This window comes from Eulemur rufifrons, chromosome 15, assembly GCF_041146395.1.
Source record: "Eulemur rufifrons isolate Redbay chromosome 15, OSU_ERuf_1, whole genome shotgun sequence".
NCBI classification, from domain to species: Eukaryota; Metazoa; Chordata; class Mammalia; order Primates; family Lemuridae; genus Eulemur; species Eulemur rufifrons.
The window spans coordinates 16,328,200-16,346,033 of NC_090997.1; the positions used below are offsets into that span (position 1 = coordinate 16,328,200).

General features: G+C 38.3%; 1 protein-coding gene across 1 annotated transcript in view; it reads right to left on the bottom strand.

The window, feature by feature from the left end:
* Positions 1-308: 308 nt before the first annotated feature.
* Positions 309-17,834, bottom strand: part of PTCHD4 (patched domain containing 4) — a 192,824-nt gene continuing 175,298 nt past the window's right edge. The window contains exon 3 of the mRNA XM_069488694.1: positions 309-1,942. Coding sequence (XP_069344795.1) covers positions 309-1,942 — 1,634 coding nt within the window. The remainder of the gene's footprint in view (positions 1,943-17,834) is intronic.

The following is a 17,834-nucleotide window of genomic DNA, read 5'->3' on the forward strand; positions in this document are numbered from 1 at the left end:
TAAGCAGTTGGTTCTTTTGGCCTTCTATCTGAACACTTCATTGATTTGTCCATTCCTTGGAAGAGCTCTAAGATCACATCCAGAAAATTATCTTTAGTAGAGAACAAGGTCGCAAAGAACTTTCTCCCCTTTTCTTATTCCCTCTTCCCCCCAAGAAGCAGACACCTTGATGTGTCATGAATAATGCACTCTGGATCTGACTTGCCTTGTTACCCCTGGCCAGCCCAAGCAGCTGAGGTCTGAGCTTTCCTCGCCCTGCATCATTGTGCGATACTGGAAAAGAAAAATAATCCATTAGTCTGCACCCCTCAGACTGTAGTGACGTGATCAGGGTTCTCTTGAATTTCTATGCATTCGATTTCCTCTCTCTCCTTTCGTTTGGCCCTTTTCTTTTTCTTGTGGTGCTTTTTGGAAGGGGGGAAGAAGGTTAGGAACACAGGTAAAATAACAAAACAGTGCAGAAGTGTGCAACCCCCAGTGAGCAGCAAGCATTTGAACAGTGTGAAGGTCAGGTTCGAAGGCACAAATAGAAGGGGGACCAACCCGATAAGAAAAGAAGTAACATTTTGCAAAATGGCTGTCCCATGCTCTTGCAGGGAGCTTTTTATACATTGTGTTCGGGTGTGCTCAGTTGCTAATACAAATGTGTAAAGCAGTGGTGCACAGTGGTCAATGGCGAAATTCAAGGTGTAGATAAGGCACAAGATAGAAATGCAATCCATGTCGACGTTCCATAATGTCATTAAGCCCAGAACGCCCAGCTCAATTGAGGTGACGCTAAGAATTAGCCAGAAGTTTCCCAGAGGGTGGATCACTAGGAAAAAAGTCAGGATTAACACCAGGAGAACACCAAAGCCTGCAATCAGAACAGGCACTGTGACAGACAAGCTGTAATGGTCCATGAAAACAAAGGAGGGGTTGAACACGATGAATCGGATGCTCTTTGAAAGGGATAGGGGCCTCAACTTTTCTAACACTTCTATGACTTCCTTCTGCTTGTCTCTGCTAGTCCTGGCGACCAGATACAAGCGAGAAGCAATGATGTTGTTTTCATCTCCTGCCTTGGAGAAGATGATATCGTTTCGAAAGTGCTGGAATTCTGGCTTTTTTAAAAATGAGCTCTGTAGGACACTGATGAAGTCACTCTTGTTATTGGCACTGACGTTGCTGACTTTCAGGAACTGGTAGTACTGCTCCACCCAGGACACTGCAGTGAATCCACTACACAGCCTTCGTAGGTCCTCCTGGACGCTGCTGTTCCAGTACTCCAGGGGCTCGTAGACGTAGAATCCTATCACAGGGCTGTAGTTGCTGAAATATTTCTGCTGAACCATGGCAAAGGAAACGCTTGGGGAGTCACTGGCTAGTAGGTTGATGATGTTGGCTCTGTCACTGATCTGTAAGCACCCCATGAAGGAGAAGGAAGCATAAATGAGATACAGGATGACAACAAATGGCTTCACGTAGATATTGGTAATCCACTCATTGTAATGTTCTCGGAGGAAGTGCTGAATGAAGTGGTGCTGGTAGGGGTTCGTCTCGTGATGGGATGTCTGTTGATGCCCATCACTCATCACTGCCTGGAACCACACGGGCTTGCGATCCAGGTACTCTGCAGAAGGGATCTTGCAGCAAAAGATGCTATGGTAGCGGTTTTGCTCTAATTGGCCAGCAAAGACAAGACAGGAGCCAAAGAAAGAGAAAATGTAGAAGTAGTTCAACAGAATGGAGACACACATGTTTTGACAGAAGACCTTCACAGCCTCTATGTTTGTGAATGGGCTGGCACCCATGCCAAAAGTGATAAAGTATAGGGAGCTGGTCATGGTGTAGGTGACCATCACATCAGAATAGGCATCTGCTATCCTGTCTTTGAAGGGTAAATTCTCTTTGGTTCTCCGCCATCCAGACAGAAGCTCAAATACTCCTTTAGTTCCATGACCTAATGTTAAAAAAAAGAAGAAGAAAAAGAATAATTGTTTTTATTTCCTCCTATGGTTCAAGTGAGTTCCTTGTAGACTATCTGTGTTAAACAAAACTTTCTACTCTAACCTCCAAAGTGCTATGATCCTCCTATCAGGGTCTCAAAATTTGAGTTGCACATAGGGTATATTTGGTTTCTGTTTTACTTTAGCAAAGCCCAAATTTATTGGTATTCTGGGCAAAATAAAACATTTATTTTCTGTTCTATTAATCTGACAAGTTGCAAATATGATGTTACTTTATTACTTGATTTTTTCCCCTGCACACATATTGTCTTCCCAAATGGATCATAAGTTGTCAAGGGCAGGAGCTGTTATTTGTGGGCCTTTAAATGCTCCTCAACACCAATTCAAGTGCTTGGTCCACTGATTCATTGACTGATCGTCCTTAACCTCCATCACAAACTGATTTATATGCTGATTTAGGAAATTATAAATTGATGTTAAACACTTAAAAATGGTCTTAAATTGATTTTATAATGTTGATAGTTTGCTTGGTGGCCAAATGGCTTAGAAACCAATTTCCATAGACTTGATTAATTATAAGTTTGGATGGGAGTCAGAAAAATCTGCCAGGTCACATAAAAGACAGGGCAAGACCTTTCAGGGTGAGAGATTCTAGCAAGCATTTCCTTGGGGCTCCTCACCGAGTTTTCACTCACAAGGAGTGGATGCTGACTAAATGCTTTTGACTGCTCCATTAAAGCGGATGAAAAATGCTTCTTTTTAACCAGTTTTTGTGTACCTTTTGATAAAAATAAATAGGCAAAGTTTTATTCAACAAACATTACTTGAATACCCACAACGTGCCAGACTCTGTTAGCTACTGAGCTGTTCCTTTCAGGAATTCGTTAGCTCTTAAGATACTACCACTTTCTTGTTAGCAGAAGAAGAAAGCAGCTGGGAAAGCAAAGGTATTATATCTTCAATTTCCTTTTTTTTTTTTTTTCACTTTTCCTGAATTGAACCTCTCAATTGCCATCCACAACATATCAATTGGTCACTTTCTGAGTGAGTAGAAATCTTCATAGATCACTCTTGTCCTTGTGGGCAGGGCAACACTACACAGGAAACTTTCCTGTGGATGGATACAAGCTGTGCTCGGGCTGCTCTCCAAGAAATCCATTAGACAACGATGTAGCTTAAAGGCACAAAATGACCCAGTTCATGCAAACCTGGAAAATGGACTTTTCTATGGCACTTAGATGTTGCAGTTAAGTTGTTAACAGACCCAATTTACTTAGTAGTACTTTAATAAAGGTATTATAATAGCTGGAGTCTTACAACACTCACTCTGAATTTGTGCTGCTGCTAGATTTTGCCAATTGACCTACATAATTCTTCTCCATCTCCCTTACGTTTATGCGAGTCTGCAATGTCCATAATTAAAAACTTTATTTCCCAGCTTATTTTTCAACTGGAAGGTGGTTTGTGTGACATAGTTCTGGACAATGCAATGTAACTGAAAGTTATCTAAGGATATTTAATAGAAAACCAGAAGGCAGTTTGTCCTAAACGGTGTCATGAAGTCACCAAAAACAGCCCTTGTCAGGTTTCCTTTGGAATTCTTCTTTAAGAACAACAAGTCTCCATTTGGCTAAGCCACTGTAACTAAAGCTGTTTTATGCAGCTGAGTTTATTCCTAACCAACAATGTTTTGTAGGTGAGTTAACAGTGAGCAAAACTTCTTTTAGTGGGGAATCTAAGGATTATTGCTTCATAGTTAATTTGACTGTAGTATTTACAGATTTAAATGTGTAGGATGTCCAATTTTTTTTTATTTATTTCAGGATATTATGCGGGTGCAAACATTTTGGTTTCATGTTATGACTTCGCCACACCCAAACATGATTTGAGGTGTGCCTTTTCCTCGCTACAATGCTCACAGCGTCCATTGGTTGTGAGTTTACCTACCCCCAACCCCCCAATCCCTGAAGATGCCACTTTTTGATTTTAAAGATACACTAGCCAATCTTTTGGAAGTTGTTATTAATAATTAATTGTTACTAAAGGTAACTAGGCATTGGAGTTCTTTTTACCTCAACTATAAAGCCTATTTATTCTCCAAAGGTCTCTGTTCTTGGTCTCTAGTCAGGAAAAATAATTTTATTCTAACAAGTAGAAATGGTTAAGCAACTGCATATAGGTAAAAGGCAAGGTTTTTTTTTTTTTTTTTTGAGGCAATGATCTATTTCTTCTTGCATTTTATCATGAATTCAACATAGGTGTATTAAATTAAGTCTGATGATTCTTTACAAACAATACTGATTGTTCATTCCTACCTTCTGAAAGACTCCTTGGCCAGAGAGAATACAGTACTTCCTCTCTTATTCCCTTGACAAAAATATATTATTACGATAATGGTTAAGGCAATTAAAAAATTCTTTAATTAGAGCACCTCTGTTCAGAAATGAGGACTCCTACTAACTTTGTAGTCACAAAGGGGGAAAGGCTACATAGGGCTATAGCTAAATTTAGCTTGCCTTTGCTAATGGTCATTTTTGTAGAACATTAGGTACATTATGTAGGCTAGATTTTTGCTTTATGTAGTACAAAGGTCTGTCAGTGTAGGAAGATAATATTAAACCATATTAGATTAAGTAATCATTTTAAGTGTGATAGAGACTAAAAACACAATTTCTAAACTTTGTTTGGAGATGGAATGTTTTATCTCATTCATAGGTTTAGATATTTTACAGAGTTTTCCTATGAATGTTCACTCATTTGACTCTCATCATAATCTGGCCACTTCCTAGTATTTCAAATTTATCACCTGCCTGAGCCAGGATGGTTCCCTGCCCCATGAACGTGCCCACAGTGTCTTATTTTCTTAGCTTTGTTCATGTTATTTTCTCTGCCTTACAATACCGTCCCCTCATTGCTGGTCATATTAATTGGTCAGTACAATTCTCATCTTTGTCATGAAACCAACTCTGTTGATTCCAGACATAAAGATATTTTTTGTTCCTTAAACTCTCATTGCACTAATTACTCATTTTGGCCCTCAACCACATGCTGTTGTGCTCTGGAACGAAATGGTTTTCTTAGAATGTGTTCTATCTCTTGGTTAGATTACAAATTCTTCAAGGCTAGGGAATGCATTTTATGCTTTTACATTCTGCAGAAATCTGGCAAAGCAACAGATGCCCCAAAAGATGCCCATTAACCTCTTATTGAATTAAATCAACTCTAATTCTTGATTCTAGGTGGGTCCAAAAATGTATCTTTTAATTACTTATTCTAAAATTTATTATGCATTTTTACATCTTTATAAACTGTCTAGAAGAGGTATACACTATTCAGTTCCATTCAATCCAATATGTATTTACTTAGAATTTGTTACATGTAAAAATTTTGCACACCAATAAATAAGCATAAACGTAAACAAGAAACACAATCTTTTTCAACATTTGTCAGTCCAGAAAGTCATTTTCACTTAGGTAGTTCTGAGACAGAGATAACAGTTTCTAATGGAACTGCCTTAAAAATAGGGACATACAGAAAAAAATACTGCCACTTATAAAAAAGCCATCAATACTTCCCTGGAAATAAAGAAGCAGGCACATAAGAAGAGAACATATAAAATTGATTTTTCTTTTTGAGGGTATTACTTCTAATGTCATTTAATTAGAAAATATACTATAGTATTATGAAAACAGTTTAATTATCTACTTTGAACCCTTGGTAATGCATGCAAAATATCTTTATTAAAATGCTAGAAATTCATTTCTTAATTTTATTTTAAAAATAAATTAATCTGAAATAACTGTGTATAATATCAATGGAATTAATTGTAGGGAGAGATAAGAATTTTATAAAACTTTTGTTTGTTTAATCCAGGGCTTCTCAACCTCCGGACCTTTGACTCTTTGGGCTGGCTAATTGTTGTAGGAGATATTGTCATGTATGTTGTAGGATATTTAGCATCATTCCTGGCCTCTACCCACTAGATGCCAGTAGCACACCCCACAATTGTGACAACCAAATATTTCTCCAGCCATTACCAAATACTGTCTGGGGGCAAAATTGTCCCTAACTGAGAATTGTTGGTTTAGTCAAAAGAGAAAGAAATAGTATACACACACACACATATATATATATACACACACACATGCTTATTTAATAACCTTTTTTTGATTATAAAATTAGAATACATTTCTATTAAAAACTTGTGAATGATGGAAAAGATAGTGGTGAAAAAAATTATTCTGTAATCCCACAACATAGAAAACTGCTGCTAACAATTTCAACTATTTCACACAGTCATTTCTTTATTTATTTTCTAAGGTTATGTGTGTCTGTAACTATCTTTCCATCCATCCAGATGGATGGAAATAGCCAATTCAAAGAATTGGGCTCCTACCAAACAAGAATTAAGATTAGGGATCATGCTTGCTGCTCTGTTCAGTAGGCCAGACAACCATGGAGAGCCTGTGTTCTAATCTCTGCAGTGTTTTCCTTCTTGGTTTCTTACGTTTTCACCATTCTGAGGTTGGAATTGTTTCTTGAGCATCTGCTGACTTGAAAGAAGCCCAACTTTCTCTTTAGCTTTTTCTAATAGCATATTATTCCCTGTTGTTCCACCCTTACTTTGAGAGTCCTATTCCAGTTCAAATAATACACCCAAAGCCAAGACACTGGCATTCAGCCAAGGACACCAGTGGCCCACCAACTCAGATGGTGATGCATTGTCCCATTGAACAATGACCTGAAATACAGTATATTACTTCCTGGTGCTCTAGTCCTGATCTGTTCTCTGTGTCTGTCCCATTTTCCAACCAAAATCCTTAATCCTCACAGCTTGCTTTTGGAACAGGCCTATTCAAGTTCCTAACTGGCTATATATGTAAGCAGTTAACTAACATATAAAGAGGAATTGTGTTCTTGCTAAGTGGGGACGTATGCAGCGTTGTGTGAAAATGCAGCTGATTCTTTCTGAGGAAGCAGGAAACCCTTCAAAAGGTTCTTTGATAGGCAGAGGAGGATGCTAATGGCAGTCTGGATTGCTTGAATAACATGAATAAAGACACGAAAACCTGTAAATAAAGGAAGTTAGTTGTGTTTCTAACATTTATGACTTTTTCCCTCAGCAAAGATTAGCTTGCTCATAGAATAGGTTAAGCTATTGTCCAAAATATACATTTTGTTTAGTGTTCCAAAAGAACACCAAGCTTTGATCGTGATTTCCCTGCATTATGTTAGTATATATTTTCAAACTCTATTGGAATAATATAATAAGTAGCTCACCTGAGACATTATTGGATGACTAATATTTCCTTTGGCAAAGTTTCATGAAAGAAAAGACAACTCAAGAATCAGAGTTATACAGAGGAGGAACTGAGAGAAAAATTCAAGGAGGGAAATTAATAGAAATAATAGATTTGTGTGTATGTGTGCATTGAAAAGTCTGAAGGGATCTTGTTGGGGAGAACTCTTTCTAAATGAAAGCAAATGAAAGCATTGTGCAATAATAAGGAAATCTCACATGGAAATTTGCTAGCATACAATATTTAACAATGATTTAATAAGTTCTGCTATTTGTTATTGAGACACATGAAAAAATGAAGATCAGGTGGATTTTTCTTCTGGTCATAGTGGTGCAGGTCTGCCAGAACAAATATTTAAATAGTTAAAATTAAAAAATTTTTTGTTACCAAACAAAACTGACTTCAGTCCGAAGTGGGCAATACTTAGAACTGATTATAGTTCCATCTGAGCCTCAAGTTGTCATCCAACAAACAAAGATGCCTTCTAAAGTAGGAAGTCTCTTCTCTGAGGACCAGTTCCAGCCCACCTGTAATAGCATTTCTCCAAATTCCTACTCTTCCTGTGTAAACGTCTACATTGTGATTACACCTAAAATTGCAGTAGGACAATTCTCTGGTGACATGAGTAGGCCTAAAGAGACTTTTGTTTTCAAAGCAGTGCTGTTCTCCTATAAATCTAATACAATTTTTACAGTTGTCATTTTAATCCCAAACCCAATCTCTCCAAAACCGATGATTCCAAAGAAAATAGTTTTAACAAGGATCAAATCCAATTGGAACTAATTGTAACTGACTAAATTAGTAGTCGCCGCTGAGTTTTTGTTTGATATATTGCTTTAATAAGCACCATCTGTAGGTTTTTAATTCATTTCAGTCAATAGAATTAGAATTCTCTACATTTGCCTTGGGAAGACATACTGGTGGGTGTCCTTTTCACCTGAACATGTTAAGAAGGACATGAGAGCATCGTCTAGATCAGATACATAAGAAATAGATGTTGGAACAAAAACCCTCTTCTCATGACCTGCTCCAAAGAAAGCTTTCTACTAACCCTTAGGAGTTATTACTGCTTTGGTTAGCTACACTTGCAATAACTGTGTTTGTAGACATCACCCCTGAGCATAGGTGAAGATGAGTATTTTGATTCTTCATTGAGTGTTTTGGCTATGTGACATTCTAATGTCAACTCAATAAATGATGAATGAAAAGATAAAATCCCCATCAGCTGAACCAGCTAAGCAGCTGGGAAAAAAATCTGGGTAATGAATCAGCATTTTGAGTTATCATTCACTTGTTTGGCCTTATGTGGGGCCATTTATCCATTGTTTCTTCTCTTTAATTGCTGATTCCTTCTTAGCATGATCCCAAGCACAGTCTTACCACTTGAGCATCATCTCATCTCTAACACCTTCCTCTAATATGTAACTGACTCAATTAGTAGTCCCTACATATTATAGTTCCTCTAATATGAAAAAATGAAACTCTTCATCCCCACTGCACCAGCTTAGAAGCCTTTCCTCTGTATTCCAACACGCAGCATAGTACGTACTACTCACTCAGCTGACATCATTCATCAGTGGGCTTGCCTTTCAGCCAGTTTAGAAGTTCCTCACTGTCTAGATCAGACACTTGTCTTTTTCATTTTTGTATTCTAATTATTTTGGCATATAGTTGGTGCTCAATAAATGTTTGTAAAACCAAACTGGCCACAATCCACATCCGCTTTTAAAGATATTTTAATGCATTCTTTTTGTAATAATTATTATTGCAATAATATTTATAATTGCTTTAATAATAAATATAATTATGTAAATAGACTAACTTAGATACATTTTATTTATGTAATTTATTTTATGTAACTTATTTTATATAATTATATATTTTTTACAATGTATTATTTATATAATTTATGGATTAATGAAAATAAAAACTACAACTTTAATAATAAATGGTTATTTATTTGTTATTAACATAGTTATTATGACCTTAAAATAATTATTAACAACCCTATACTCAGTACAGGATTTTGTGAAATAGATATAACTTGCCTCCTTTTACTGAGACTTGCTGAGTGTTACCCAATGAGTCTGATTTTTTTCTCCCAGTTTCTGCTCTGTCAATTCATATTGGCAGAGATGCTGATACATGTCAGTGATGCCTAATTGGGAAATTTGCATATAATTCATTAATTTGCCTGGTTCAGCATTATGAATGTCCAATAGGGGATGGGATATGAAATGAAGGAACTTGTTATAAGTTGTCATTTGACAGGGCAAAGATGGGTTTGCAAGGCACTCCTGCTACCTAAGAAATGATGAATTTTTTATATATTTTCTAATCCCCATGGTGGGATTAGAGGTGGTGATCTTGAGGTGGTGATCAGTGTGTATTTGTGTATTATCTTTTTCATTACTTCTAATTAACTCTTTTTTTTTTTTTTTTTGAGACAGAGTCTGGCTCTGTTGCCTGGGCTAGAGTGCTGTGGCATCAGCCTAGCTCACAGCAACCTCAAACTCCTGGGCTCAAGCAATCCTACTGCCTCATCCTCCCAAGTAGCTGGGACTACAGGCATGCGCCACCATGCCTGACTAATTTTTTCTATATATATTTTTAGTTGTCCAGTTAATTTCTTTCTATTTTTAGTAGAGACAGGGTCTCACTCTTGCTCAGGCTGGTCTCGAACTCCTGACCTTGAGCGATCCTCCCGCCTCAGCTTCCCAAAGTGCTAGGATTACAGGCATGAGCCACCACGCCCGGCCCTCTAATTAACTCTTGGCTAGAATAAATAGGTGAATATCAAGTCCCAAAAGGTTGCTCGGTTCATAAAGAATGACCAAGGCTTTTACCTCTTAGTTCTTACATAGCCTACAAAGACAGAGGGTAGAAGTCACTCAACAGGAATCCTCCAAACTGCTATTGCCAGGGGCATAGATGATGGTTTTACCTGGAAACCTTTGATGATATTGTGCAATGAGGGAGGGTCTAGCTTCATGTTGTCCTTAAGCTAGAAGCGACTTCTCTTGAAATGTCCCCATCGCAGTAAAGAATGAGGCACAATAAAACAGAGAGTGGAAGGGGAAAAGTGCAGATATCGCAAGGAAAAGAGGAAATCAGTATTACCCTGAACAGACACCCAGCCCTTCGCACTTAGCAGGAGGTTACAGGATTTTACTAGGTCTCTAAAATGAAAAAAGGAAACTTAGTAACAGATTCTCACTGTTTGATTTTCAGAGTGGTTATAAATTTTAAGTATATCTTAGTGTGTAGAAAAAGGCATACAGTTTCATTCCAGAGTTTTCATTCAGTCATTTTTGATAATTTATTTTGTAGTTCTACATAGTATAAAAATTTTTAAATTTTTATGTATATGTGTATGTTTGTGTGTATGTATATGTGTATGTTTGTGTGTGTATGTGTGTATATACATATACATATACACACACAGAGATCCACAGTTACTGCATGCACATACATATACATATATGCGTGTGTGTGTGTATGTGTGTGTGTGTGTGTGTATATATATATAAAGAGAGAGAAAGTGAAGGAGAGCAATACAGATGTGGAATGGGGTGTTCTAAAACTTACTATTACAGTCAAGCTTTTCATATTCAAAGTGGGCAAAACTAGCTAAGTAACACTATTTGATATTGTAGTTAGTAGCACATTCCCCAGAACAGACTGCTTGAGTTTAACTCCTATATCTCCTACTTCCTAGATTTGTGACTTTGGGCAGTTTTTTTCGTTTGTAAACTTTTCCATATCTGTTTCCTCATCAGTAGAATAGGATGACAATGGGACCTACCTCATAGCATTGTTATGAGTTTTAGATAATTAAATACATGTGCTGTCAGGCACAGTGGTGCCTGCCTGTAGTCTCAGCTACTCGGGAGGCTGAGGCAGGAGGATCCCCTGAGCCCAGGAGTTTGAGACAGACTGCAGAGCCTACAGTGAGCTATGTTGGCACCACTGCACTCCAGCCTGGGTGACAAAGCAAGCCCCTATCTCTAAAATAAATAAATAACAAATACATGTGCTTGGCACACAGTCAATACTACATTGAGTGGAAAAACACAGCACTGGCAACTGCAGGACGTTTGCCATGGTGAACGTTCCAAATCACTGGGCTTGGAATGCCAGCTTCTGAATGCAGCGTGGTTATTGATATCTTTACTGCCCTAGCTGAATTGGCTTTTTTTTTGAGGAGAGGGGATCTCCAGAGCTCTCTCTTCAGCTTTTCTTTTGCAGGGCCTCAGGTCCACCAACAGCAGAAGCACCACTGCAGAGCCAACACGCACACGATGGCTTGCTTGCTTTCTCTCCCCCTCGCCCTGCTAAACAAACACTACCAGGGAGCTTTTCATTTCCTTCTCAGTACTTTCCATGCCTTTCAAGTTTTAGAAAATGAATATACATTATTTTTGAGGGGAAAATAAAAACAGCCCCTGATAGCTGGGTGATGTCAGGTAGGTGTTAGTGTTCCCAGGAGTTGGTCTGACATTCATGGTCGGGCGAGTGTTGCCCTATTAACCACAGCATCAGTTAAGGCCGTTCTATGACTGGGGTGAACCGAGACAAAACAAGACCCCTCCAAAATCATAACTGAGCACAAAGAATACACAAACTTTGTCCAAAACATAAAATGGACCCAATATCCTCCTATCAAGGGTAGTGAGAGTGTTGCTGTTTCTTTACCAATCACAGTCTTGCTCTGGTCTTCTCTCCTTTAAGGAGAGAAGAGATACTGAGAGAACCAGTCATAGAATTACTCTCTCTTCTTGACAGTAAACAACCATCTTCTTTTGAACCATCTTCCAAATCATCTAACACTTGCAAAAATATAAGTCATTTTAATACCTTCTTCCTAAAATGTTCCATGATCCTGAATGAAGTGGGTTTTTCTTCATTGCTGTGAGTCAACAAACCTAAATTTGTTCAATTACAGCAGTATTCCTAGTGGTCTATGGCTGGAGGGTGTGGATATCTTATGATAAATCTTTTTGGAAAATAAAATACATCAAAACTTTTGTTATTGTTGTTGACTTAATAAGTTGGTTTCTTTAAGTACAGCAGTTATAACTGGAGCTTTGGGTGAGAGTTAAGCCCAGAAGGATTTGAATAGCCAAACCATGCTATTAGTAAAAGGGATGGCTTCCTGGTAGAGTAATATTTTAGTTGTGTTCTCTCTGAAAAGAGAATGCCAACTGGGCATATGAGAAGTAGGAAGATGTTCTAGAGAAAAAGAACATGGATATTAATATAGAAAGGAGGAGGAGCCATGTGGAACTAAAAATTCATTGTGTTAGGCAGAGAAAAACAATGAATGGAAGAATTTGGAGTGGGTTGAAAATGTTACAATCGGCAAAAGGAAGGAATTGGTAGTTTATAGGCTAAACACAAGCATAGCATACACTTAAAAAGAATTCAAGCCCTAGAATAAGGTATCACATTAAAGAAGAAAATAAATGCAAGAACTTGTAGAAACGAAAATTAGAATTACCTTAGCATTTATTGAGCTAAAGGCATTTAAAGAACAAAAATTAATTAGGAAAATGAATTCATTCACTTGAAGGACACTTCCTGAACGCCTCCCACTAAGAAGATATGGTAAAATGCCATCACTTTGAAGTTTAATAACTCCTATTTGTCCCATTTGAAAACCATATCGCATCCATATGTCTGAATTTAACAGTTCATTAATTGCAAGCTTTGGGGATCTTTTATCCTATAAAGAGTAAAATCGATGATGACTTAGGATTTCTGTCACACCAAGAGCTGGAAAATGCTTTTAAAATGAATGATTCAATCTTTAGGAAATATGTTTGAAATGGAAGGCATCTTACTCAGTCCACTTAAATTATGCACAGTTTTGGTTTCTATTAGATATGATTCAAGAGAAAATCTTCAGAGTTGTAGCAGAGATGCTTGATAAAAGCATGTTTCTAAGGGTAAATATTTTCTAGGGGCATCCCTGAATGTGTTGCTGCCTTTCTTACCAAAAAGGATGGAAAAAAAATTCCATGGTTGGAATTGGAATTCTCCCTGAATAGAACAGCCTGAAGCCAACGGACACCCAATTAACAAGAAAGCTCAGAAAGAGGATAGTTTTGATCATTTGGATAGTCATTAAATTAATCAACCAGAACTTCCTTTTTGATTTAGCCTTTATTGGTTGATTAACTTTATTAGAGAAGATCTTTCTGAAATTCATTAGACCTGTATTCTTCTGTATCTAGTCCTAAGAAAAAGAGAAAAGGTTGCATGTGCAGCAATGAAAAAAATGCCCTCTGGAGTTAGGCATTTTGGTCCCAGTCCTGGCTCCATTACTGTCTCTAACCTCTAAAGTGCCTCTGTTTCCTAGTCTGAAAAAATTTAAAGGGTTGATGTAAAGATTAAATGAGATAATAGCTGTAATGTGCTTAAAACATGTCCTGGCACACAGGAAGCACTCAATAGATGTTAGCTGTTATTATTACTTATTGAATAATATCCTTCAGAGTCATCATTTTATCATCTGTTAATAATCAGGAGGCAATATGATGGCCTAGGGCTCTGTGGGTTTAGGTTTTCTCACTACCATCTATTAGACAGCAAATGAACTACTCCATGGCTCGATTTGCTCACCTGTAAAATGGAGAGAATAAAGTCTGCTTCAAAGGCTTGTTGCGTTAAAGGAAACAGACACAGGAGTCCCTTAACACAAATATCTGCCACACAATTAGTGCTCCATTACATGCTGGTATTACTGAATAATATCATATGGTGGTAGAAGTGTGGGAGTCTGGGTTGAATGTGTACTAGGCCTAGAGCAGAGTTTAAAAGTTTTCTTCTCCAATTATTTTGAAATTTGTCTCTTTTGCCCTTAGAAGTTAGTTGTGGAAAAATGCTGACTAATAAAGGGTTTAGTGGACCGGATTCAACTAACTGAAGCATTCCTTACATATGTGTCCTAATTCAGAATAAGCTAATAGAGTTGCTCTCATTTAGCAGGAGGAAGCTGAAAGGGAACTTGCCAGTCTTTAATTTATTCTGTGACTCAGAGCAAACTCGTCACGCCCTGGAGGAGAACACAGTGGAGCTCCTGGGCAGCAGGCTGAGTCCTGTCAGCCTATGGGACAAGGAGATCTTTGCCGGAGGGTTCTCTCAGCAGTGATGGAACAGGTGTCATTTCAATGTATTCCTGATGAGTACAGACTTCCTTTTCAATTGACAGGCCCTCTTCTCACCATAATTTACTGCAATATGTCCCCTTTCAGCAGTCTATGGCTTAGATTGGCCTAATTACAACATAAATTTAGAAAGAGGAGTGATGTCAGAAAATGTTTGATGTTAATTCCTGAAGTCAGGGATGGAGGATAGGGGTAGGGGAGACAGCAGATGGCAGAGGGGGCCTGTGTGCAGGCTCCAGTATTCATGCCAGGTTCAGCCCCCACCACTTCCTACCTAGATAACCTTCAAGAAGAAATTTCTTCATGTAGGTTTCTTCATGTGCGGAACAGAGAATGCAAACACCTACTTCATCATGTCGCTGAGAATAGTAAGTGAGATAATGCACTTACAGTGTTTACCACAGCCCTTGACACCTATTAAACACTTAATAAATACTAACCATCGTTTTTTATTTATGGGTGAACATTCATTGGAGGTCTTAGCTATATGCCCACAGTATACTAAAATATACTTCTGAGATTCATTCTTGAAGTTATCAATACAAGTGACAGTTAATCATGATAACATGCCAGGAAACTTACTGCCCTCTTGTTATAAATCTTATTCTTTCTTTCCATCGTGATAATCCTCATGGACTTTGTCCTGTCCATTTGCATCAGGCAAAGATTCATCAAGAAACAATAATAAGGAACAGTCAAATGAAAACCCTCTAACGGCTATGACTATACAGCAACTGGACTCTAGGGAAGGATGAGTTTGGTCATGTGACCGTCAGGAAGTTTAGGCAAATGATCTGAAAGTTTCTAATCCTTAGAGATATGTAAAAACTTTTTCAGCAATTACAAAACGAAACGAACCAAAAGAGGGTCACACTGTTTCTTTCCAGAACATTTTTACTTATAATTGACAACAACCCAGAGCCCAGAAATGTTAAATAAAGAGCTGATAAAAGCATATCAGCAAGCTTTTAAAATTTTTTATCTCTTAGACACTATCTGTGATTTCTCATGAGGTAGATTATGTTAACACTGGAATGGGAATCTTCAATAAAATAATCTGCCTTGGCTGGGCACAGTGGCTCATGCCTGTAATCCCAGCACTTTGTGGGGCTGAGGTAAGACGATCCCTTGAGGCCAGGAACTGGAGACCAGCCGGGGCAACAGTGAGACCCTGCCTCTACAAAAAATAAAAATAAGAAAAATTAGCTAGGTGTGATGGTGCACACCTGTAGTCCCAGCTACTTGGGAGGCTGAGGCAGGAGAATTGCTTGAGCCCAGTAGTTGGAGGTTTTGCAATGAACTATGACGACGCCACTGCACTCTAGCCTGGGTGACAGATCAAGACCCTGTCTCAAAAAAAAAAAAAAAAAAATAGCCTGCCTCTAAAACAAATGAAACAACTAATCAGCAGATATCAATTAAGCACCTACCACATGCCAATCATGATGCTACATGAGAGCACACACAATTTTCCCCCAGTGTGTGTGTATTCCATATGCCCACCAAGTACATAAGCTGTCCAGATACTTTCTAAAAACTAGGAAGTTCTTCCATATTTAGATTTGAAATTAGTCACCTTGAAATTTCCAAAATTTAATCCCAAGTGTATCCTTGTATGCCAATTATTCTGTCACGTACCTATACTTCAAATATTGAAGATAGTGGCATGGTACCTTCCCTCTTCTTCAGGCTGATAATCTCATTACTTTAACTTACTCAGATGACATCTGCATAGAATTCCATCTGAAGTACTATATAGCAGTGAAAAGGCCTCGAAACCAAAGACCAGGTCTTCATTTTTGTTAACCCCTCAGTTCCTTGCAGTGTCATGGGTGTTGCAGGTACTAAAGGAATATTTTTTGAGTCTAGTGCTGATAAAATGTTTTGTAGATAAGCTTGCTAAGCTCAAAAGCAGAGTGAGGTACTACAGGGGGTAGCAGATGATGACTCCTGTGATCATCTCTTAACTACGGTTAGGGAACACAGCAAAGGAGTTGATATTTACATGTTGTGAATTGTCACACTCCCCTGTCTTCTCTTATACAGCAGTGGGTAGTGACACTTTCTTCTAATTTGATGATTGAGGTGATTTCTGAGAAAGATACGGTCAAAATCTGTCCTCACCAACTGTGGGGGTCCCAACATCGTTTTCTCTCTTATGAGGCAGAATATCCCAGGAATACTTCTTGGGTAGGTTTATAAAGTCTGTGAATAAACTAACATATGCTTTTTAAAAAAAGACATAGATTTGTCTATGCTGGCTCTATTCTCCATGCAGCAGGGTCGGTTTGACTTGGTGAAGTTGCCCACCACTTTAGAATCACACTAGGAAAAAAAGTTACCACGTGGAAATCTACAAGCAGAAATTATTTCAGTATTCAATTCAAGGACTTAATCTTCCATGAAAATGTAAATACTCCTGAGAGGACCCACCTTTAAGCATAATAGCCCTTTGTTTCTTTGGGTGAATGAGTTTTTCATATCCTTCCTAAGGATGTTTTCTGACAAAGTAGGCTAGGTACCAAGCAGGACCCGCTAAGTGTGCACAAAGGGACTCAGGGGAACATTGTTGTATCTGAGTCTCATGTACTCCCTGTGAGGCAGCAAATTACTTTCTCCTCTTTGTTTAATTGTTAAAAAAATGGAGACTCAGAAGAATCAGAGACATGCAGGTTTACAGAGTTCTTTTGGTAGAACCCAAATCTTCAGCCTTTTATCCCAGTGTGAGTAGACCGTCACCTCCTTGATGGCAATGACTGTGTCTTGCTGTGATTCTTGTGTCACCATTTCCTGTGGCAGTACCTGGTTGGTACTTAATATATGCTTATTGTAAAATTGAGGAATGAATGTGTGCCTCTGAGCTTCTAAGCTTTCTGGTGTTCTGGTATTTTTGAGGTAAAGATAATTGTTTTCTACTTCCTATGTTTGCATGAAGAGGCGACCTCTACTCCACTCTCGTTCAGGTAGTACTAGAGAGTACATACATGTCTATTCTTTCTTTCCACTCTTTAACCTTGCTTCCCCAAGCACTGGGAAGAGCTGACCTGACGGTGAGAGCCTGATAACACTTGTGGCAATTTATTAAGAGATGGGCTACATTAACACAATAAATAAGACAAACCCCATTTCTCTCTCTTGCACTACTTGTACAACAAATGAATAAGAAGGGCCAAAGCTTGCCTCACCTCTCTCATTCCACGTGGGAAGCAGTCCTGGACCTGTTTTTCTAAAGTAATGCTGGTCACACATCTCTTAGCAATTGATACCTGGCACACTCTCTCTGACAGCAACTGGATTTATGAGGCAAACCACAGTCTTCCATGCAGTTGGCCCCTAAGTAAATCTTGGGGAAGGAGGATGCCTCGAAGACCTAACTCTCCCTAAGGGTGGGGGGAAAATTAAGATTTGGGATTTGT